The sequence below is a fragment of the Lampetra planeri genome, chromosome 6, assembly GCF_965212315.1.
Source record: "Lampetra planeri chromosome 6, kcLamPlan1.2.h2, whole genome shotgun sequence".
NCBI lineage: Eukaryota > Metazoa > Chordata > Hyperoartia > Petromyzontiformes > Petromyzontidae > Lampetra > Lampetra planeri.
The window spans coordinates 7951448-7976435 of record NC_136112.1 but is presented as its reverse complement, the minus strand read 5'-3'; the positions used below and the strand labels follow the sequence as shown (position 1 = coordinate 7976435).

Here is a 24988-nt window from a genome sequence, read left to right as displayed (position 1 = left end):
GCGGTTGACGATCTGTGACCAATCTTCACAGTGACATGGGCCTCGTCCTATTAGACATGGCCCTCTTACCAACTACGTGTGTACATTACAAGCAGTATCTTTCTCCGATGTGCGTCCGACGTTTCGCTCCACGGGCCGCGAGACTCATCGGGAACTACGCTATTCTTGCGCACGGTGGCAGTAAACCGTTCAGTCGCCAATCGCCAAGACGAGAGGGCTTCAGGGAGAGTTCGTGCAGTTTTGATATCCCTCCTCCGTTGAAGGGGCGCACACTACATTGGTTTACTCTCCAGCCCGTACGTGCCGGGGTTGCAAGACTCGGACGGCTTACCGAAGAGACACGAGCCTGCCTATGTGGCAGCGTCTCAAGAAGCTCCTGGCACGTGGGGCTCTGAACCGTCGGACCAGCGTGCCAAAATAAACCTGCGGTACAATCCGACGAGACATCAGAGAGCTAGCCATGCGGCACGACCGCGAAAACGCGGGCTGCACCACAACCCGGATGAGTTTGTGTCAGCAAGCACAATCATCCTGACGAACACCAACACCATGGCAAAAATCTGGTCCCAGAGTTCGATAAAAAAAATCCCAAGCAAAACCGAATTAATTCAACACACGGATCGGCCTTCCGATTAGCACGGTTGGCTACGTGCGGTGTGCAAGAAGTTCAACAAACATTTGAGAGTGTGTGTGTGTGTGTAGAGACGTAGCCTTTGTTTCACAGGAGATCAAGGACATGGCACTGGGACGTGTGGTCCTCTCCGCAAAGTCGACTTCTTGCAAATGCGTAAACGTCGCTCGCACACGTTGAGTCGGGCCAATGTGTGCATGCAAAGTGCGTTGGCCGAGGTGAGTGGAGCTCTGTGCACTGCGCGGCTTGAGCCACACACACACACGGGAGGTGAGGGACTTCATTGACAAGGCGTGGCCTGAGTTTTAAAACACGGGCACGCTATGAAGACACCTCATCGTGTACCGATCGAATGCATGCTGCGCCCTAACGATAATCACAATCAATAATAGACACGGACATCCACTGGATATGCGGAGCAGACACACGTTCGCAGAAAAGTTGTCCGCGTTTGGAAATCCCGTATATCGAGTCGCCGTATAGCGAGGGGTGATGGCTTCACGGTAATTTAAATGCACAAGGCGCATCGCGTCCGCAGATCCCACAACGCAGCCGCGTACAAGAATAGAAACGGGGAAAAAAACAGCCGGAACTAGGGGGTGAAGGCCAATTTGACGAGATGAGTTTTCAAGGAGAGAGATTTGAGTAACTCTCGTGACTCCGATTGCACTGATTAGTCGTCTTGAGAAACTGCGCCGGCAAAAAACAACAAATGCCCGATCATCCCCAGCAACGTAGAGCCTCGCTCGCCATCGGTGTGCACAGGAGAAGGCGATCAGAAACACCTCGGGGCTAAACCGAGTCATGAGCGTTGCCTGCGGTTCGTAACGAATTCATTGCGTGCCGACAACGCTATTGTGTCGACACAGAGCAGCATAGCAGCAATAAATATACTCCAGCACCAGAGGTCGCAACCGGGTACCCGATACCCGTACCCTACCCGATACCCGGCTACCCGTACCCGGCCGGGTACGGGTACCCGTTTGCGACCCTGGTGCGGCCGGGTACGGGTACGGGTAGGCCGTGAGTCACTGGTGAGTAACCGTTTGTCACTCATTTTGGGTACGGGTACGGGTAGGGAACGGGTACCCGTACCCGGCCGGGTACGGGTACGGGTACCCATTTGCGACCCTGGTGCGGCCGGGTACGGGTAAGGAATCAAAACCCGTCTGCGACCTCTGTCCACCACTCTATGTGTGTGAGTCGTTCAGGGCGTGTTTAGACATACTTCACCACTCTGTGTGTGTGAGTCGTTCAGGGCGTGTTTAGACATACTTCACCACTCTGTGTGTGTGTGAGTCGTTCAGGGTGTGTTTAGACATACTTCACCACTCTGTGTGTGTGTGAGTCGTTCAGGGCGTGTTTAGACATACTTCACCACTCTGTGTGTGTGAGTCGTTCAGGGCGTGTTTAGACATACTTCACCACTCTGTGTGTGTGTGAGTCGTCCAGGGCGTGTTTAGACATACTTCACCACTCTGTGTGTGTGAGTCGTTCAGGGTGTGTTTAGACATACTTCACCACTCTGTGTGTGTGAGTCGTTCAGGGCGTGTTTAGACATACTTCACCACTCTGTGTGTGTGAGTCGTTCAGGGCGTGTTTAGACATACTTCACCACTCTGTGTGTGTGAGTCGTTCAGGGCGTGCTTAGACATACTTCACCACTCTGTGTGTGTGAGTCGTTCAGGGCGTGTTTAGACATACTTCACCACTCTGTGTGTGTGAGTCGTTCAGGGCGTGCTTAGACATACTTCACCACTCTGTGTGTGTGAGTCGTTCAGGGCGTGCTTAACCATACTTCACCACTCTGTGTGTGTGAGTCGTTCAGGGCGTGCTTAGACATACTTCACCACTCTGTGTGTGTGAGTCGTTCAGGGCGTGCTTAACCATACTTCACCACTCTGTGTGTGTGAGTCGTTCAGGGCGTGCTTAACCATACTTCACCACTCTGTGTGTGTGAGTCGTTCAGGGCGTGCTTAGACATACTTCACCACTCTGTGTGTGTGAGTCGTTCAGGGCGTGCTTAGACATACTTCACCACTCTGTGTGTGTGTGAGTCGTTCAGGTCGTGTTTAACCATACTTCGCCACGCTGGTCAGCAAGAGGCGAGTGAAAGGGAGGCCCGAGGAACCGTTTCAGACGTCATTCATCACTTGATGTTAGCCGTGGGCCGGAATCGAACTTAGATTGTCGGGTCCGTGTTGCAGTGCACGAATCGCAGAGCTACACCACGGCGGTGCTCAGTGTACCAGCACGATATTCGCCGTGTCACTGAACTTCAATACATGCTCAGCGCTATGCCCACCTATGATGTATGTTGCCAGAGAAAAACCCATTATCATATTTTGGTACTGGCAAAGGAGGCCCCATGATGTAGATGCTCACCCGAGCTCTCATTACTCTGATAGAGGAATTGTCGTTGTGCAGCGTACGCCTTTTGGCGTCCTCTGGTCTAACACCGTTTGAGACGAGGCTCAAAATAAAGCTGTCTCTGGTGTGGACCAATCAGTTTCAAGGACAATGCATATATTATCAGAGTGTATTTTTTGTTTGCATTCTGACCACAAGCATTGTAGTTAATGCAGACATGATTCCTTGTAAAAGGTTTCAGTTTGGTGTTTTACCATCTTAACACCTGTTTTGTTGCCAGAAAAAGGGGAAAAACCTATTATCATAGAATGTATGTAGTTTTGCCAAATGCGGCTGTGCGGTTTTAACGTTTGCGTGACAGAGAGGGCATGTCTCAGAGGAGCGGTGGCAGAGTAGTTAGCGCACTGTGACATGAGTTCGATTCCCACTCAAAGACAACATCAGTGACGACTATCTGAACCGGAATTGGGCCTCCCCTCGGTCAACTCTGCCATAGAAATAATCACCCGGTGCAGCGCGCGTGTACATCAGCACTGCAGGGCGGGGAGACAAAGGCGGTCGGGCGTGGTTGCTGGCCATCCACCTCCTCGTGTGCAGTTTTCGGCTTTCATAGGTGCTCGCTAACAGCACTTGCCCCAACAGTCTTCTGGAGCCTATACGGGGGATCTTTGTCTTTAGAAAAGCGAGTGTTCGTCCAGCCCAGTGTGAGCTTTAGCTCCAATTCGGTTGGAGCGCTCTTGTGTGTATGCACGTTGAACTTCTTTAGTACCGTACTTAGCCAACCGTGCTACGAACTCACGTGCTAACCCGAGCGAACCGTGCCAGGCCTACTAATCACAGACTGGACACCTGGCAGCCCAGCAGTGTTTGTCCAACAAGCGTGCACGTCGTTAGCGACATCCGAAAGGTCAAAGCCTCCACCAACAGAGTTTGTGTGCTGAACAAACGCTGCTGGATAGTAGGTGCTCATCGTGTGATGGACTTAAATTATAATAAGAAGAAGAAATGTCGACGTGGCGACATTGGCGGAGCACAGGATTTTCAGGTAGGGGAGGGGGGGCAACCCCTCCAGCAATGAAACATGATAGAGGAGTTGTTAGTAAGTAAGGACTTGTCCCTTGATTTTTATTCGAGGCGTGTGCGGCGATGGCGCAGCCATCGATCGAGGGTCGAATTCGAACCGCGTTGTGTGATCGGCATCGCGCTCGCTGAAGCTGTGTGATGCCTTCAGGGAAGTCGTGTACTCTATACGCAACTGCGCACAATTCTGAGTCACTTATAACTGCTTTGCTGTTACTTATTGCCAATTATGGATTCATTCTATTGTCCTATCATCTCATAGAGTCCTTGGCACGTAATAATATGCTACACAGTGGCAGTGGTGGTCGCAAAATTCCGATTTATTACTAATAAACCCCAATGATCCGATCGAAATTAGGGATTTAAATCGGATCATTGAGGGGGGGAGCACATGTCACCCCACCCCCCCCACTGGCTCCGCCAGTGCGTGGCGAGATGGCCCAGAGTCTGACTATTACCCTGCACAATGGACAACGTTGCATGGCAGGCAGAACGAGTGAGCACACAATATACATCCCTTCGGTTGTACGTATGTTGAACTTCTTTCGCACCGTACGTAGCCGACCGCGCTCATTGGAGGTGCTAAAATGTCGAGAGACTCAAAGGTTATTTGAACAAATCCTTCGGTGGAGAGACCGAACACACTGAGATCTTCGCTAAGAATTAGGAGAAATAAATCCGGGTATATCTTCTTGGTTCTTTCGGTAAAGTCACGTAGAAATAATAAAATAATAAAGATAAAACATAATAAAATACAATTATCACGATGTTTCGGCCACAACGCAAGCAGCCGTCCTCAGGTGAAGAACAGGGTTGTCGGAAAGACAGCGTCTGAATGAGCATCACCAAGCTTGGCAGCGTATATTTAAGCTGGGTTAGAGGATGAAGGGCGCCTTGACAAAGTAATTTGCATATCAACAGATGAATTTAGCATATTTATGGAAAATGCAGATATGGGATTAGTTACTACTTGTGGAATGCGTAGGAGGTGGGGGGGGGGTCTCAGATTAATTTGTCAAGGCGCCCTTCCTCCTCTAACCCAGCTTAAATATACGCTGCCAAGCCTGGTGGTGCTCATTCAGACGCTGTCTTTCCGACAGCCCTGTTCTTCACCTGAGGACGGCTGCTTGCGTTGTGGCCGAAACGTCGTGAGAATTGTATTTTACGATGTTGTATTTTTATTATTTTATTATTTCTACGTGACTTTACCGAAAGAACCAAGAAGATGAATCCCTGCAGTCACGAAAGCTTTAAATCAAAATCCGGGTATAGTGGAGATTGTGGAGCGGCGGTGCGGTGGCCGCGCCCTCACACTGGGCCACGAGGCCTAGAACCGAGCCAGGGCCTCGGTCTTCAAACATCAAACCGCAACTGACCGGCGTGGCGAGGTATGGTCAAACAACCACCACGACCGACCCATGCGGACACGTGGAGTAACCGCGTGCGTGCGTGTGTGGGCTGACAGTGGTTGATCGCTTTTGAGCGGCGACTCGGCCGATGGTGTCCTTTCGGCTTGCACCGCGGCGCGTTGGTCGCATTACGTCCGACGTTTCGCGCCGCGTAACGGGAGCTTTCGTGAGCGGAACGCGGCAAATGGAACTGTACAAGCAGGGAGAGTCGTCAGGTATCGTGCCAAGCAACACGATGCGGTGGATACATTAAACACAGGCGAGCAGCTATACAGAGCAATGGAGTATGTGTGTATGTTGACCTTCTTTCACACCGTACGTCGTCAACCGCGCTAATCGGATGTGCGGGTCATGTCATTCTGTGCTCTTTATCTAAATACAATTCTCATCGCTGTACCTCACAGCGTAACTTCAATTCGGTTAAAGCACTTACGAGCGCATGTATAATCGTACACAATCAATTCATTTATCCGCGAACACATATGACCAAAGTCTTTGATATCCATACGCAATAAAACACGTGCTCAGATGTTAAAACGCCAAACAGAAAGCTTTTTTCAAGGAATCATATCTGCGTTAACCACAGATACTTGTGGTGAACACGCAAAAAAAAAAACATGCTCTGATAATATATGTATTGTCTTAGAAACGGATTGGTCCACACCAGAGACAACTTTCTTTAGAGCCTCGTCTCAAGGTGTCAGCCCTGTCAAACAATGGGTCTCCCGTATTACTGTTTTCGATTTAAACTAGACATATAGTACTACAGTCTACCCAACACTTGGACTGTCGCTACCAAAATCACGTATCATAATTGAAGCTGTGGCGTCAGATCATGTGAGGATGTGTGTGTTGTACACCCTTCACCACCAGACACAGCCAATTCATAATAAAGCTGTCACTCGAAAGAAAAAGTGACGATTTATCTGTTCTAGATTTGAAGCTTTCGCGACTGCAAGGATTCATACTCTTAGGTTTTTTCGGCAAAGTCACGTAGGTAATTTTAGCTGTGACGGTCCCACCTGATGACGGAGACTTGTGTTGCCTCCGAAACGTCGTGATTTATTATTTTATTTTATTTCTATTATTACTTTTAGTAAATTTTTATTTAATTTTTTTACCCACGTGACTTTACCGAAAAAAACCTAATTTTTCTGTTGTTCAACATACCGGTGTGCTGAACACGGTAATGAAACACGTTTGTTTATCAGATGACACCTTTATTAATTGTCTGTGTCGGGTGGAGGAGGCTGTACGGACACATTGCACTCACGTGATTTGACCCAAACATCAATTATGAGTCAACGATGTACATCTCTCCGATTTTGTGTTTGGGGTTGTGCTGCTACGTGTTCATCTTCTTGGTTCTTTCGGTAAAGTCACGTAGAAGGGAAGTAATAAAATAATAAAAATAAAACATAATAAAATAATTCTCACGACGTTTCGGCTACAATGCAAGCAGCCGTCTGCGTTGTAGCCGAAACGTCGTGAGAATTATTTTATTATGTTTTATTTTAATTATTTTATTACTTCCCTTCTACGTGACTTTACCGAAAGAACCAAGAAGATGAATCCCTGCAGTCACGAAAGCTTTAAATCGAAACTGCTACGTGTTGTTCGGCATAATGTCCGACGTTTCGCACCACCGGGTTGGGACCTTCTTCATGAACTTAACAAAACGGCTCCACGTTCCCCTCTTGATCACACAGCATTGCATGCCACTGGAGTCCCCGAGTAAACTCCCAGCACGTGGAAGCGAAACGTCGGACATCACGCTGACTAACAAGCGGTAACACAACTCGAAAACGCAACGCAGAGCCTTGAAATAGAACCACGCAGACCGACGCAGTAGCGAGATGTGCAGCAGTAGTGAGACTAGGCCTCGACAAGGTAAGGTAAATTTCGATCTAAAGCTTTCGTGACTGCAGGGATTCATCTTCTTGGTTCTTTCGGTAAAGTCACGTAGAAGGGAAGTAATACAATAATAAAAATAAAACATAATAAAATAATTCTCACGATGTTTCGGCCACAACGCAAGCAGCCGTCCTCAGGCGAAGAATGAAACACCACCAAGCTTGGTGGTGTTTCATTATTTCATTATGTTTTATTTTTATTATTTTATTACTTCCCTTCTACGTGACTTTACCGAAAGAACCAAGAAGAAGGTAAGGTAATTTACCATTAAAAAATACGTGTCCCATTGGACAATATCATGGCGAGCTTCCAGGATGTGATCGGGCGTCGGTGCTTTCTCTGAACTGCAGTGGGCAAACATCGAGGAGGGCGTGACAGCGTTCCCTGCGAATGCCGCGCCAGGTCATGACCTCGTTGACGGCGGACCGCGACTCGACATTGCATCTAGTGCCGGTGACGACGGAGCACCTGGACCGTCATAGCGATCGCGGTGAAGCCGCTCTCAGAGCGATCGATGGAGTCCTTGACCGCGACGTGGATAAAGGCCGAGCTGGTGGTGCTGCGACATTCGCTGCTCACACGGAGGAGCGTTCGCTGTTCAGCAACGACGACGGCGCCTTCATTGACGTAATGCGGTGGTGGTCTTCCCGCAAGGAGCTGCTCCCTCTGCCCACTCACTACACGATGGGCCGCGACTACTTGGGAGCGCCGGCGACGTAAAACTCTCTGCGGGAGATTCTAGATTTGAAGCTTTCGTGACTGCAAGGATTCATATTCTTTGGTTGTTTCGGTGAAGTCACGTAGGTAAAAAAATTAAAATTAATAAAAGTAAAATAAAAATAAAAATCACGACGTTTCGGAGGCAACACAAGCTTCCGTCTTCAGGTGGAACCGTCACAGCACGATAGCTGTATCAAGTGAGAGAAATTCCAAGAAAACAGTTCTTGCATTACCTTGTTATCTCGAGAAGCTGTGACTTCTTGTCTCGTTGTCTGCTAAAAACTCTAACAGATAGGTGGAATTCCTCTCCGTAGAGGCTATTAATTCTAGATTTGAAGCTTTCGTGACTGCAAGGATTCATATTCTTAGGTTTTTCTCGGTAAAGTCACGTAGGTGAAAAAATTAAAATTAATAAAAGTCAAATAGTCTCTGCGGGAGTTCACGTGCGTTCGCCGGTCGCTGTCATCCACGCTCCTCATCCAGCCCACGTGCTCGTGCATCGCGGCCGGCTGACTGGAGGTCCCCCCCGTCTAACCGGGCCGGAGCGGCGCAGGATCTTATTGCCCGTCGTTAGTCCGGGGATGCCTATGTTGTGTGTCTCTCTCTCTCTCTCTGTGTCTCTGTGTTATCTTTCTCTGCTTGTGTGTCTGTCTGTGTGTCTCTGTGTTATGTCTCTCTGCTTGTGTGTCTGTCTGTGTGTCTATGTGTGTGTCTCTCTCTTTGTGTCTCTGTGTTATCTCTCTCTGCTTGTGTGTCTGTCTGTCTGTGTGTCTATGTGTGTGTCCCTCTCTCTGTGTTATCTTTCTCTGCTTGTGTGTCTGTCTGTGTGTCTATGTGTGTCCCTCTCTCTGTGTGTGTCTCTGTGTTATCTCTCTCTGCTTGTGTGTCTGTCTGTGTGTCTATGTGTGTGTCCCTCTCTCTGTGTGTCTCTGTGTTATGTCTCTCTGCTTGTGTTTCTGTCTGTGTGTCTATGTGTGTGTCCCTCTATCTGTGTGTCTTTGTGTTATGTCTCTTTGCTTGTGTGTCTGTCTGTGTGTCTATGTGTGTCCCTCTATCTGTGTGTCTCTGTGTTATCTCTCTCTGCTTGTGTGTCTGTCTGTGTGTCTATCCCTCTCTCTGTGTGTCTCTGTGTTATCTGTCTCTGCTTGTGTGTCTGTCTGTGTGTCTATGTGTGTGTCTCTCTCTGTGTGTGTCTCTGTGTTATCTTTCTCTGCTTGTGTGTCTGTCTGTGTGTCTATGTGTGTCTCTCTCTGTGTGTCTCTGTGTTATCTCTCTCTCTGCTTGTGTGTCTGTCTGTGTGTCTATCCCTCTCTCTGTGTGTCTCTGTGTTATCTCTCTCTGCTTGTGTGTCTGTGTGTCTATGTGTGTGTCTGTCTCTCTGTGTGTCTCTGTGTTATGTCTCTTTGCTTGTGTGTCTGTCTGTGTGTCTATGTGTGTGTCCCTCTCTCTGTGTGTCTCTGTGTTATGTCTCTCTGCTTGTGTGTCTGACTGTGTGTCTGTCTCTCTGTGTGTCTCTGTGTTATGTCTCTCTGCTTGTGTGTCTGTCTGTGTGTCTATGTGTGTGTCCCTCTCTCTGTGTGTCTCTGTGTTATGTCTCTCTGCTTGTGTTTCTGTCTGTGTGTCTATGTGTGTGTCCCTCTATCTGTGTGTCTTTGTGTTATGTCTCTTTGCTTGTGTGTCTGTCTGTGTGTCTATGTGTGTCCCTCTATCTGTGTGTCTCTGTGTTATCTCTCTCTGCTTGTGTGTCTGTCTGTGTGTCTATCCCTCTCTCTGTGTGTCTCTGTGTTATCTGTCTCTGCTTGTGTGTCTGTCTGTGTGTCTATGTGTGTGTGTCTCTCTGTGTGTGTCTCTGTGTTATCTTTCTCTGCTTGTGTGTCTGTCTGTGTGTCTATGTGTGTCTCTCTCTGTGTGTCTCTGTGTTATCTCTCTCTCTGCTTGTGTGTCTGTCTGTGTGTCTATCCCTCTCTCTGTGTGTCTCTGTGTTATCTCTCTCTGCTTGTGTGTCTGTGTGTCTATGTGTGTGTCTGTCTCTCTGTGTGTCTCTGTGTTATGTCTCTTTGCTTGTGTGTCTGTCTGTGTGTCTATGTGTGTGTCCCTCTCTCTGTGTGTCTCTGTGTTATGTCTCTCTGCTTGTGTGTCTGACTGTGTGTCTGTCTCTCTGTGTGTCTCTGTGTTATGTCTCTCTGCTTGTGTGTCTGTCTGTGTGTCTATGTGTGTGTCCCTCTCTCTGTGTGTCTCTGTGTTATGTCTCTCTGCTTGCGTGTCTGTCTGTGTGTCTATGTGTGTCCCTCTATCTGTGTGTCTCTGTGTTATCTCTCTCTGCTTGTGTGTCTGTCTGTGTGTCTATCCCTCTCTCTGTGTGTCTCTGTGTTATCTGTCTCTGCTTGTGTGTCTGTCTGTGTGTCTATGTGTGTGTCTCTCTCTGTGTGTGTCTCTGTGTTATCTTTCTCTGCTTGTGTGTCTGTCTGTGTGTCTATGTGTGTCTCTCTCTGTGTGTCTCTGTGTTATCTTTCTCTGCTTGTGTGTCTGTCTGTGTGTCTATGTGTGTCTCTCTCTGTGTGTCTCTGTGTTATCTCTCTCTGCTTGTGTGTCTGTCTGTGTGTCTATCCCTCTCTCTGTGTGTCTCTGTGTTATCTCTCTCTGCTTGTGTGTCTGTGTGTCTATGTGTGTGTCCCTCTCTCTGTGTGTCTCTGTGTTATGTCTCTCTGCTTGTGTGTCTGACTGTGCGTCTGTCTCTCTGTGTGTCTCTGTGTTATGTCTCTTTGCTTGTGTGTCTGTCTGTGTGTCTATGTGTGTGTCCCTCTCTCTGTGTTATCTTTCTCTGCTTGTGTGTCTGTCTGTGTGTCTATGTGTGTCTCTCTCTCTCTCTGTGTGTCTGTGTTATCTTTCTCTGATTGTGTGTCTGTCTGTGTCTCCGTGTCTGTGTTTTGTCTCTCTCTCTCAAGTTTAGCAATTCATTGGAAGAACGCTAATCAACCAGGTAGGGTGTTGACTGTTGGGTTAGCCGACTCTCTGTGTTGTTTTGCATTAGATTTCTTAGTTTGCTATGTTTGTTTTCTCTGCAGCGAGAATTGTGTATTATTGTCAGCTTATAACGCTCTCAATGTCGACGCAACTGTATAAGCAGAAGCGTATTGTCCCGCACGTAAAAACTATACGTAAATAGTTTTAGTTTACCAGTGCATTGGCGTCGCAGACCAATATATCCACGCAGCATTTGCTTAAACAGAGCGAGCTAAGCAAGCAAACCCATATTGGGCGGTTTCGACTTTCTGGGTCTCATCGGCAAAAAGAGAGGATTTGTTAAACACATGCTGCCGGATCACCACCACGTTGTTACTGGCGAAGGGTAGTTGATTCATAACACGGGGCAGCCCGTTGAAGGCAAACATTTTTTTTTAATGAAAAAAATATAGAAAACAATCCCCCATCGCGCGCAAGTTGAAACGTACAACATGCGGAGTTGCTGCCAAGCGCGGCGGTGTCACGCGGCGTCACGCCAACATCCTCGCTGCGACGGCGCAAGGGGCCAGTTTGCGAGGTGTCTGTGACGGCAAGCGACGCAAATCTCCCCGTCAGAGGCGGACGGCACAGCTTGGAAGCACCGGGGGGGACGTGGGACTCGGCTCTCCTGCCAAACAAACCGACCGTGGACTCGACACATTTTGTGCTTTCATTGCGTTCGGCCGGACGCTGAACAAACGCCCAAACATTGCGCCTCCTTGCTTCGATATTCGTCCTCCTCCTTCTCTGAGACACCGGTGGGGTAACCATGAACCTCATCAGAGCAACGCCAAGCCGATGCGCACGTCTCCTTAAAAATGTTGTTTTTATTAAAGCCACGGCAGAGCGACTCTGGCAACGCAACCCCAGCAAGCTACGGACCACATCGTAAACCAGCCCGCGCCGCTTCAATGGAGGATGAAGAGCAGCCTGCTGATGATCGGAACATCAGCAGGCTGCAAGATCCGACCATGTCCGCCGAGGTGCATTGGCTTCCGGTTTGCCGAATGATGACACACAAAGTGCTTGCCGCAAATGAAGCACAGTACCTTGCTGGTCTCGTCAAGGAGCAGAAACCGTCACGCGTATTCCGGTCGTCATCGCAGCGGATTTTGGCTGCAAAGCCATCGAACAAAGACGGCCGCTGTAAAGCGGCGCTTTCAGATGCGGTTCTGCGGCCGTCTGGAACGCTCTTCCGTCCGATATGCACTTTTAAATAATCTAGATTGAAAACTCAGTCCTTTAGAACTGCGTTCACCAGTTTAGTTTGTTGGCCTTCCCCCGCACCTCCGATGAGCACGTTTGGCTACGTACGGCGCGAAAGAAGTTCAACACACACACACATCTCCTTCATGAATGGAACACTGAAGACACAAGCCACAGCTGTGGCCATGCAACCCAAAGTCCCAAGCATTGTAAAACCCGCAGTCGTCTGCTCTGCTCGACAACGGAGAGAGGAATAGCAGCACTCCACCACCAGCTTCTCTCAGCGAAGTCCTCTCGTGGCCGGCAGACCTCGACATTGGCACTCAGCTCCTGAACATATCGCTGCTGCCATCAAGCGTAGGAACTGAATACAGGGGTGAGATGCTGCTTGCTGCTACCGGGCGGGTTGTGCAAGTTATCATTATTAGCAAGCGCGGTCGCCATCCGTCACGATCCTACGACACAATACAAAACAATGCAAAGGCAAAGATCCCCCGTGTAGCCTTAATAGACTGCTTGGGGCAAGTGCTCTCTGGGTGCACATATGAAGGTCGGCACGGCAGACCAGGTGGTGGGTGGCCAGCAACCACGCCCGGCCGCCTTTGTCTCCCTTTACACACCGCACAAGGTACCCGTTTGAGGCTGAGTCGACCTAGGGGAGGCCCAGAACCGGTTCAAACATTCGCCACTTGTTAGTGGTTGCGAGCGGGAAACAAACTGGGATCGCCGGGTTTGGAGCGCAGTGCGCTAACCACTGCGCCACCGGCCCACCTTGCGCACACGAACCGATTTGATTATCTCCGGTTTGAAGTTTTCTTGGGCAGCTGTTCCGTCATTACTCTCCGCCACCGATGAACACCTCGTCCTTGACGTTGTGCTGCCCAAGCCCACTCGAAACAGTTTGAATAACGCCAGTAGCCTCCGTGTGCTCTCTTGTAATAGCTTCACTTGATATTGCAGTTGACACGTGTCCTCGTCTGTTTACATATTGGTACAATAGTCAGGGTTCTGCCGATGCAATGTTTCCGTAACTTAATGTCGTGCAAATGTACGATGATCAGTCTCAATATAATCTACCCCATCCGACTTACGCCACACGGACTGCTATTATATAACGTTGATATATGTTTGTGCGATATTGCAGATTTCTCGTGGCAATTGTTTTTGTGTTGATTTATGTTTGCTTCGTTGCAGCACTGTATTGATGTTGTTGTTTGTTGTTTCTAGATTTGAAGTTTTCGTGACTGCAATGATCCATACTCTTTGGTTCTTTCGGTAAAGTCACGGAGGTGAAAATAATCAAATAAAATACAAAATGAAAACAACTAAATTAAATCACGACGTTTCGGGCGCAACACAAGCGTCCTTCATCAGGTGGGGACCACCACAGCGAAAGCAATCGCTGAATTATGCCAAAGAGATGGCTGTAACAAGGGATTATATAGCTGGTTGTTGTTTTTGTTGTTTAGGCTTCGTCGTTTTTGGTGACCCGGGGTCGCTCTTGCAAATGTGTCTCCTCTGGTCTCTCGAGTAATAATCTGGTTTAGACAAAACAAACCTGACACTCGGGACAAAATTGTCTCCTCTTTCTACCTCTCAATGCAAGTCCGAGCGAATTACCATCTCCATGCACATCTGCATGAACCTTCACCCCCCTCCCCCCTATTGTCAAATAATGGGCGAGCACATCGACGTTTAAACTTAAACTCTAAATGTTTCAAGTGTGTTAATGCACTTCAAGTGCGTGTGTGTGTGCATATATGTACATGCATAGGAGCGGTGGCGTAGCGGTTAGCGCGCTGCCCTACGAACCTGGCGACCCGAGTTCCGTTCCCGCTCACCGTCAGCACCGGTGACGATTTTCTGAACCGGTCCCGGGCGTCCCCTAGGTCGACTCAGCTTCAAATGAGTACCTGCTGCGCTGCGTAAACATCGCCAGTGGGGAGACAAAGACGACCGGGCGTGGTTGCTGGCCACCCACCCCCTCGTGTACTGTTCCGGCCTTCATAGGTGCTCGCTAACAGCACTTGCCCCAACAGTCTGTTAAGGCTACACGGGGGAATCTTTGTTGTTGTTTTTTGTTTGTTCGAGATATGTATGTGTATATATATGTAAACACATACACACGCGGACCTGCACGGAGGAGACGGAGCGATGCAATCAGTTCGCGTGCAGGCGGATGAATACATCGCGAGAGATAACGACGGCTCGAAGGGGCATTCATCCAGCAGCGGATAGAGGACGGCTGCTGCTGCTGCTGCTGATGATGATATATAACGGGCATGTATACGCAGCGTCTGTAACGGTTATATGCGACCGCGCGCTCCGTCGATTTGTTTTAATCACTTTATTAATAAGAAAAGGGCCACGTTCCATTAAGGGCGCAGCCAAGCCTGGAAGCCTAATGGAGGGACATTAAGGCTTGCTTATATTTTTATTTCTTTGTTTCCGGCGACCAGCAAGTGTGGGGCTCTGTGCGCCATCGCCACCAGCGCAGCCTTGTTAGACCCCCCCCCACCACCACCACCTCGCCTCGCACACCGTGGTAGAGGAGCGAGTCATCATCGCGAGGGGCCGCGACTCACGGATCGTTTCGGGTCCCACACAGCCACGCTCACGTCTCTGCAGCGTCCTTGCGAGCACCACTCGACAAAGTTGCCCCAACCTCCGATGAGCGCCGTTGGCTACGTGCGGTGCGAAAGAAGTTCAACGTACACATGCAACCTAATCGTACGCGTAGCGCCGACCCTCCCTGCAAGTGCGTGAACAAAGGGTCGTTGCACCATTGGAACCTCATTTGCCAGTAAAAAATATGATGATTGCTTTTTTTTACCCTTCCATCTGGCAACAAAACTGACACATTTTTTTACAACGAGTCATGTTTGCATAGACCACAATACCTGCAGTCATAATGCAAACAAAAACATAACTCTGATACTATGGGAACCTCATTTGCCAGTAAAAATATGATAATTGGTTCTTTACCCTTCTATCTGGCAACAAAACTGACACCTTTTTTACAAGGAGTTATGTTTGAATAGACCGCAATACCTGCAGTCATAATACAAACAAAAGAACATAACTCTGATAATGTGCACTGTCCTTGAAGTTGATTGGTCCACACCCGAGACAGCTTTCCTTAGAGCCTAGTCTCACATGGGTTGGACCAGATGACGCCAAAAGGCGCACAACTCAACGACAATGCACCATCAGAGTATGAGAGCTCGGGGCAAGCATCTACACTATGGGAACCTCATTTGCCAGTAAAAATATGATAATTGGTTCTTTACCCTTCTATCTGGCAACAAAACTGACACCTTTTTTACAAGGAGTTATGTTTGAATAGACCGCAATACCTGCAGTCATAATACAAACAAAAGAACATAACTCTGATAATGTGCACTGTCCTTGAAGTTGATTGGTCCACACCCGAGACAGCTTTCCTTAGAGCCTAGTCTCACATGGGTTGGACCAGATGACGCCAAAAGGCGCACAACTCAACGACAATGCACCATCAGAGTATGAGAGCTCGGGGCAAGCATCTACACTATGGGAACCTCATTTGCCAGTAAAAATATGATAATTGGTTCTTTACCCTTCTATCTGGCAACAAAACTGACACCTTTTTTACAAGGAGTTATGTTTGAATAGACCGCAATACCTGCAGTCATAATACAAACAAAAGAACATAACTCTGATAATGTGCACTGTCCTTGAAGTTGATTGGTCCACACCCGAGACAGCTTTCCTTAGAGCCTAGTCTCACATGGGTTGGACCAGATGACGCCAAAAGGCGCACAACTCAACGACAATGCACCATCAGAGTATGAGAGCTCGGGGCAAGCATCTACACTATGGGAACCTCATTTGCCAGTAAAAATATGATAATTGGTTCTTTACCCTTCTATCTGGCAACAAAACTGACACCTTTTTTACAAGGAGTTATGTTTGAATAGACCGCAATACCTGCAGTCATAATACAAACAAAAGAACATAACTCTGATAATGTGCACTGTCCTTGAAGTTGATTGGTCCACACCCGAGACAGCTTTCCTTAGAGCCTAGTCTCACATGGGTTGGACCAGATGACGCCAAAAGGCGCACAACTCAACGACAATGCACCATCAGAGTATGAGAGCTCGGGGCAAGCATCTACACCATGTGAGACTAGGCTCTAAGGAAAGCTGTCTCGGGTGTGGACCAATCAACTTCAAGGACAGTGCACATTATCAGAGTTATGTTCTTTTGTTTGTATTATGACTGCAGGTATTGCGGTCTATTCAAACATAACTCCTTGTAAAAAAGGTGTCAGTTTTGTTGCCAGATAGAAGGGTAAAGAACCAATTATCATATTTTTACTGGCAAATGAGGTTCCCATAGTGTAGATGCTTGCCCCGAGCTCTCATACTCTGATGGTGCATTGTCGTTGAGTTGTGCGCCTTTTGGCGTCATCTGGTCCAACCCATGTGAGACTAGGCTCTAAGGAAAGCTGTCTCGGGTGTGGACCAATCAACTTCAAGGACAGTGCACATTATCAGAGTTATGTTCTTTTGTTTGTATTATGACTGCAGGTATTGCGGTCTATTCAAACATAACTCCTTGTAAAAAAGGTGTCAGTTTTGTTGCCAGATAGAAGGGTAAAGAACCAATTATCATATTTTTACTGGCAAATGAGGTTCCCATAGTGTAGATGCTTGCCCCGAGCTCTCATACTCTGATGGTGCATTGTCGTTGAGTTGTGCGCCTTTTGGCGTCATCTGGTCCAACCCATGTGAGACTAGGCTCTAAGGAAAGCTGTCTCGGGTGTGGACCAATCAACTTCAAGGACAGTGCACATTATCAGAGTTATGTTCTTTTGTTTGTATTATGACTGCAGGTATTGCGGTCTATTCAAACATAACTCCTTGTAAAAAAGGTGTCAGTTTTGTTGCCAGATAGAAGGGTAAAGAACCAATTATCATAACTCTGATAATTATCAAAGGGTCGTTGCTCGAAACGTCGACTGTTATATATCGTTTGACGAATGCGCTGAATTCCGGCGCGCGCATTGCCTGGCGCGGTCCTCCCGCGCGCCGCGGCATTCTCGTCCTTTAGAGGGACCCCCTTCTGCTCGGAGGTAACAAAATGCGAACACATCAATTGTATTTGTATCAATCTATTCCAACCAATCAAAGCTTAATTAGCGAGGCATGCCCCCCCCCCCTTCCCCGCCGTCTTTCCTGCTCGTCCCCGGACTCCGAAACTCCCTTTTCCTAGACCCGGGGTGGGGAACGTCCGGCCCGCGGGCCGTATAAGGCCCCGCGAAATCATTTGGTGTGGCCCTGCCTGCCAAGGCAACCGCAGGCGGGACTCGAAATTCAATAAATCTAGGAGCAAACCTGGAAAAGCAGTTGCGAGTAGCAACATCATCAATAGCCCGCTAACATCACACGCCTCACCAAAGGGAAGCAGTTCCAGCCATCACATTGGGGGTGAGTTAATGAAATGTTTGACCAAATATAAGAGGCTAATTTTTAAGTTGATAATTTAGTATTGCCCGCGAATGATGTTATAAAGATCCAAATGGCCCTTGGCAGAAAAAAAGGTTCCCCACCCCTACCCTAGACCATCCGTCCCGTCAACCTCCTGCCCTTCGCTTCAAGTCCGGCAACTCTTCTACTCCGTCTCGGGCTGGCCATCCTGCCCCCCCCCCCCCCACCAACTACTCTCGATGTACGCTGCACAAGACCACGGCGTCTCTGGACAGCATCTCGTTCGCAGTGGGAGGCGACGTGAATCCGTCGTTGCGATTGTACTTCGAACAGGCCTTGCCCAATCGCGCCCATGCAGGACACTTCCGAACGGAGCGAGGCTTTGCTGGGACATAGAGATCGCATACGTCAGCTCATGTCCCGTTAGACAGTTGTACAAGGACACTAAATGATCTTGATTTTAAGCTTTCGTGACTGCAGGCTTTACCGAAAGAACCAAAGAGTTTAGTCAAATAAACACACACACGTTCGACACAGCGTGAAGAAGGCATTCATCCAGCAGTGGATTGATAAAGGACTGTACCTAATTATTATTTAAATTTTTTACAAAAATAAATATTTACGTTACTTTTGTATGTACATCGTTTTAAAAACGTCAACCATAGGGCAGATATAAATACGAACTGGTACACCATCTATCTATGGCTTTGTTAAACTTTTTTTTTATTTTAAACGCCGATAATCATATACACTTTCGCCAGGCGGAATGTCGGCTAATATCGCGTTATCTTTAGTCGTCACATCAACTCGTACGTACAATCGAAAGGACGCGAACACGCGTATGCAGACGCGCGCGTGTTTAACTTATCAGACGCGCGGCGCTGTACACGTATGTGTGTATCTACAAAGACAAAGATCCCCCGTGTAGCCTTAGCAGACTGTGGGGGCAAGTGCTGTGAGCGAGCACCTATGAAGGCCGGAACCGTACACGAGGGGGGTGGGTGGCCAGCACCACTCCCGACCGCCTTTGTCTCCCCAGTGGCGATGTTTACCACACCGCACCAGGTTACTCGTTTTAGGCTGAGTCGACCTAGGGGAGGCCCAGGACCGGTTCAGATAATCGTCACTGGGTGTTGGCCGTGAGCGGGAATCGAACCTCGGGTCGCGCAGCGCGCTAACCACTACACTACCGCTCCCCATCTACACACAGACACACACACACATATACGTACATTCATTGCGAGCGCCACGACTTCGTCTCAACCCACGGCGTCCGCAATATTCATGGCAGTGGTGAATGCGTCGCACACGTTCTACGCGTTTGCAACGATCCCCACTCGCAGTGTGGAAGTCGCGCGGTGACGATCACCGTGCGCCAAGGGAACTCGCGGAGGGACCTGTGGCCGTAATCGACGACACGACTCAGAACACCGCGCGTGGGTCGTGCCCGAGTGAACTCGGCCGGGCGGAAGCTCTGGTCGCGCTTTCTCTCGGCTTGAACGTCGTACTCCGCGGGGAGGCGAATCACTCGGTCCACCGATGGTGACGATCGTGAATGCGTAAAAGTGTTTAGAGCGACTCGATGGTTTATTTCGGTGTAAAGTCGCGTAGAAAGAAAATAAATTGAGTAGTAGAATACGACGTTTCGAATGCAGCACAAGCAAGCGTCATTAGGTAGAACTAAATTTGAGAGTGAGACGAAACACAGACACGGAGACACACAGACAGACACACAAGCAGAGAGAGACAACACGGAGACACACCTGATGACGATTGCTTGTGTTGCAATCGAAACGCCGTATTCTATTAAAAACATTCTACGTGACTTCAAAGAGTAATTCCTGCAGTCACGAAAGCTTCAAATCAAGTTTGTTTAGAGCGAGTCGTAGAGCCACGTGGAACTCTAGGCCGACCCTGTCCCATGAATTCCAGGAGTAAAACCAAATCAACCTCGTGTAAGTTTTGTGTCCTCAAATTTTGTCAATGTTTACGTTTTATTTTCGGATTTCTCTACTTCAGCTAGAGTTCAGTTGACGAGCTGCATTCGCGCCGCCAAACTCCGACTTTCTTAGCCCGTCCACAACGTTATTAGAGTTTGCATCAGTCACGAAACGTCTAAAACGCTATATGTATACGACGCGCACTTTATGCACACGATTGTCGTGTAACAATCTCACATTTGCTACCCTTCCAGAAGACCCGTTAGACTTTGCATCAATCACCATCGTCTCAATCGAGAAGACAGAGGGAAGGGGTGGGCGGGGGGGTTATAGTTCATATGCGACGCAAAACACCCATTCATCACATGCTCACGATTATCAAAAATAATCGTTGCCTCGAGTTTCCTGGCTGGTTGCTGGCTGGGCTCCTTTCCACCCCCAACACTAACTATGTTGTTCGTGGCTGCGGGACATTGCCACCGAAACTAGCTGGGTAACTGGCTACACGATATTCTCCAGGTAACAAATAAACATCGAACTGAAACGGCAGACCTACGTAAAAATAAAAAAACACAATAATACATAGCGACAACGAAGAGGCGGGAGTTACGAATGCAGTTAATTTAAAACAACTCTTAGATTTCAATGTGTGCTCCTATTATCCTGGCATATTATTATATACATATTAAAAACCTGTGTATTACTCTTAGTACGTCGAGTACAGGAATGTGTGAGAAGAGTTATGGAGATTACAGCTGCCTCTTATTTTCTTTTGGCAATCCCACTGCTTGCTGGACCGACGGCCACTCATCTCCACGGCGTGTTGGTCAAGTATGGTCAAACCCAGCCTCGACGACAAGCCTAAAGGCGACACGTGTCCCGTAAAGGTGCAAATCCGTTCTTAAATCGCGCAATGGAAGTTTAAATGTATTTGCATTCGTTACCCGGAAGAAACCATTTAAGCCGGTTGCACGGCGATTTCACACGGGGGGGGGGGGGGGTCCGTGGTGCTGGGCGAGCACAACAACAAAACCCGAAGACAAAACGTCGACATTGTAGAGAACGAGTATACAGGTACGTGCAACTAAGCTCTACAATATTAACTCGACGGCAGTTTTAACCGCGTCGCTCAAATGTCGGCGAAAGTCTTTGCCCCCATTCCCTCCTCGTCCTCCTCCGCAACCCCCGCCCGCCCAAAAAATAAATACAAATAACATTCATAAAAATAATAATAATCTGGAGTGATCTTCATCGCCAGCACGTGGCAGATGAGGAAGCGTTGGCAACAGTCCCACGAGGTGTGACGACCACGTGGGGGGGGGGGGGGGGGGACAAGCTCGGGGTCAATTAATTGGGGGTCACGAGACATCTGGACCACCGTGTACACCTCGCATTTGAATATTCCGTGATGTTTGTGTCGGCATGCGCTCGCGTGTCGCTTTGTGTTCGAATACTTCCACCAGCGTTCACGAGTATCGTGTCGTGAGGGGGGGGGGGTCGGCTGTCACTCAACGCAAGGTGGCAGTTTCTCTAAAATCTAAATGAACGTCGAAATTTAGACACTTATAGAAATCCCATGAGCCGTAATTGTGAATAAATACCGGTTCTTGACTCCCCGCTACGATGTAATATCCCCCCTGCGTAGATATACCTTCCTGTGCCGCATATATCTTACCTACAAATGTAAGATATTTGTGAATATATTCATACGTGGCAGACCAAACACATGCGGTTTCCGCACGTGATAATGTGGCGACGTCTTGGAGAACATTTTCCACGGCACCCGAGTGAAATTAGCACACATCACACCGAATTAATTATCGGAGCAGGGAACTAGACCGAGACGACACCACACCTCCGCCCGTCATATCGGCTCCGTGGTTCCCCCCCCCCCCCACCGAGTTCCGATTAAAACCCTCCGCTTCGAGTTCCGTCAAAGCCGCCGCCGTCGAGTAAACGGAACCGAACCGTCGAACGTCCGCCGTCTCTGCGCGTCGCGGATTCAAAACGCGCGGCGCTGAGACTGCGAGTGAGCGAGCGAGTGCGCATTCTCCACCACCACCCCCCCACCAGCACCACCCCCCCCCCCCTTCCTCTTCCCCTCTCCTCCCAACGGAGTTTTTAACGCATTTGCCTAAGCCATGTGACATCAAAAATGCGCACGTTCTCACGAGCGCGCATCTCGCGCGCGCACGTGATTTCGCAGCGATTAGCCGCGTGCCTCTGTGCCAGATGTTTCTGCTCGCATCTGCGGGGTAGCAGTGGTCGGAGGAAGAAGGTGGTGGTGGTGGTGATAATCCGACAGCCTGCCCACCACGCGAACGGGAAATTGTACGCTGTCTGTTGACAACACCAACAACAAATGCACTTCAACTATTGCGAGCTTTAGTTAATTCGAGGGAGAGAGATGTACGGTTTTTGAATTAAAAAAACTTGCCATCACGGCGACGAAGATTACACTGTTGGGTTTAAATAGAGACGACGGCTGATTGTGGTGGTGGTGGTGATGAAGATTGAATTATGAATCGATGATGATTGGGAAGCGGACACGCTGACAAATAGCGAGATGAAATTGTCTCTCTGCCGCTCACGGTAAGTGTGCATGTACCATGACTGTCTATGCGATATATTTAAAAAAATGAGGTTCTCCCGAAGCTGATTTAGGTCGCCCGCGCTAATTAACGTGGCTCTGATGTCGCCGCTTCGCATAATAGAACAAGAGCCCTCTAACAAACGCCGAGTTTACCTTGAGTGGCAATTCATTTCAACCGGCGCGCAAACGCACACACGCGTACACACGCACAAACGCGGTCGTGTTTATTACCACATCGCATTCAAACCGAGTCCCTACAATTTGTACCATTAACAATTGCTTTCTTGTCACGGTCATTGTCTAGTAATCCCGTACTCCCCCACCCCTCCTCCTCCACTTCCATCCGTGTTGTCGACCTCTTGGCTCACGCAATTCTTCGTTTAACCGCTCTCCTTTTCGATACAAAAGCAAATGCGCACAGCTCTTCCCTGCGTTCTTTGCGATGCACAAAACCAATGTGCATCTTGAGATATACGGCAGCTTGAGATGCGGTGGAGACTTTAGACGGCAATATCAATCAAATGTATTGTAAATATCGAGTAACCGTATGTTTGTGTGTATGTGTATGTATGTGTATGTACGTGCGAAAAGTGGGGAACGGTAGCGCAATGGTTAGCGCTACGCTGCGCTACGAACCCGGCTACACGAGTTCGATTCCCGTTCACGGCCAACACTCAGTGGCGATGATCTGAACCGGTCCTGGGCCTCTCCTAGGTCGTCTCAGCCTCAAATGAGTACCTGGTGCGGTGTGTAAATATCACCACTAGGAAGACAAAGGCGGCTGGGAGCGGTGCCGGCCACCAACCCCCTCGCGTGCCGTGCTGGTTTGCATCTGCGCTCGCTAACAGCACTTGCCCCAACAGTCTGTTAATGCTGTACGGGGGATCTTTGTTTTTGTCTGTGCCGACGGGCATGAACTACACAAACACATACTTGTACGTACAGCGATTCGTTCATACAAGCATCGTACTGTACACGCGAGTACGGCCATGAGCGGCACATACTGGGAGAGGTGCTGGGCCAGTGTTTAGCGATATTGCGTTCTCAACACGGTCACATGAGTTCGACTCCCGACCGCGGCTAGCAATGGGTGGCAAGTTCTATCTCAGCTGATCCTCAGCAACTCCCCTCCCACCACCTTCGTTCACCAAGCCGCTCGAACCGGCGCGGTGAAGTATGGTCAAATAAGCGACTGACGCGGCTCGGATGAGTCTTCATCCAACGGCGGATGAACAAAAGTCAGTAAATTCGTATTATTACATATACTGTACCGCCTCCATTAACTCGCAGTGACCAACGTGGTGAAGTATGGTCCAACAAACCCCCTACGACCGACACGACTTGTGGATACCTTCATCCAACGGAGGCTTGACAAACGTCTGATATTTAAACAGCATCGGCATCATTATCATCATCCGTGGTCAATCAATCCACTACTCGATGAATGCCCTCCCCGAGCCGCTGTCGGTCACGGGAGTTGTCGGACACCACGGACGTGATGAATGCGCTCTCTGTGCGCGTAACGATGATGACGAGTGGCGGCACGCGGCTCTTACCGAAAGAAGTCTTCGCGGCAGTAAAGCTTGCCCTCCCTGGAGAAGCACTTGTCCGAGAGCGAGCAACTGCACTCGCAGCACTGCACGCAGCCCGGGTGCCAGGGCCGGTCCAGCACCGTGAGCAGGAAGCGACCCAGGATGGGCCGCTCGCAGCCGGCGCAGTAAACCATGACGCACGGGCTCGCAGGCGAGGGGGTCACGAACGCACGCGGCCTCCTCCCGCCTCCTCCCTCTCCGCCCGTGCCGACTCTCCCCGCGTGCCGATCTCTCTCCCCGCGTGTCGCTCTCTCTTCTCGTGCCGCTCTCTCCCCCCGCGTGTCGCTCTCTCTTCTCGTGCCGCTCTCTCCCCCCGCGTGCCGCTCTCTCTCCCCCGTGCCGAGAGAGAAAGACGCGACGAACGCGTCCCGTCTCTGATGGTCTTTCGGAGGTCAAGAGAGAGAGTCAACGGCAGCAGCGGCAGCAAACTGCGGTGTCCTTGCGGGCTACCACTGCCGGAGGAAGCCTTCTCCAGCAGTCTTCTTCATTGAGCTCGCCGACTCCAGAATAATTTGCTTTGAGATTTAAAACAAAAAAAACGCGCGCTTTGCGGGGCTGGCTAGCAAGCAGCTCCTCGGGAGAGATCACGCGATGAGTGTGTGATTTTTGCTTTTTTTTTTTTAAACGTGAACTAAGATGTTGCGCGTCTGTCTTGTCCTGCGTCCGGCCTGTCCGCAGCTACCCTCTCCGTTGTGCGCTTTTTTTTTGGAGCCGTACGAAAAGAGGCCGCTGGGGCGTGCGGGTGGATGGGGGGGGGGGGTCTTTGCTGGATGGAGGTGGCCGTGGGGAGTCCGGGGAGGGGGGGGGGGGTCTCCGCTGAGCAGGAACCCTGCGCGTCGTCGCTGCTGCTGCCGCTGATGGAGCTGCCGCCGCTGCTGCTGCTGCCTCATCAGACGCCCGCTCGCTCCATATCTTAGCGCCCTCCCGCGCGTCACCAGCCTCGCGGCCAATGGGAGGCAAACACTCGACTCGCAATTCTACATCATCACGGGCACGCGCGCGCGCGCGCAGACACAAAGACAAAGATCCCCCGTGCTAGCCTCTAACAGACTGTTGGGG

The 24988-nt window shown here is 49.5% G+C and overlaps 1 protein-coding gene across 1 annotated transcript in view; it reads right to left on the bottom strand.

Moving 5' to 3' along the window:
• LOC144719478 (LIM/homeobox protein Lhx5-like) overlaps window positions 1-24063 on the bottom strand; it is a 51737-nt gene extending 27674 nt beyond the window's left edge. The window contains exon 1 of the mRNA XM_078595429.1: window positions 23894-24063. Coding sequence (XP_078451555.1) covers window positions 23894-24063 — 170 coding nt within the window. The remainder of the gene's footprint in view (window positions 1-23893) is intronic.
• Window positions 24064-24988: the final 925 nt, after the last annotated feature.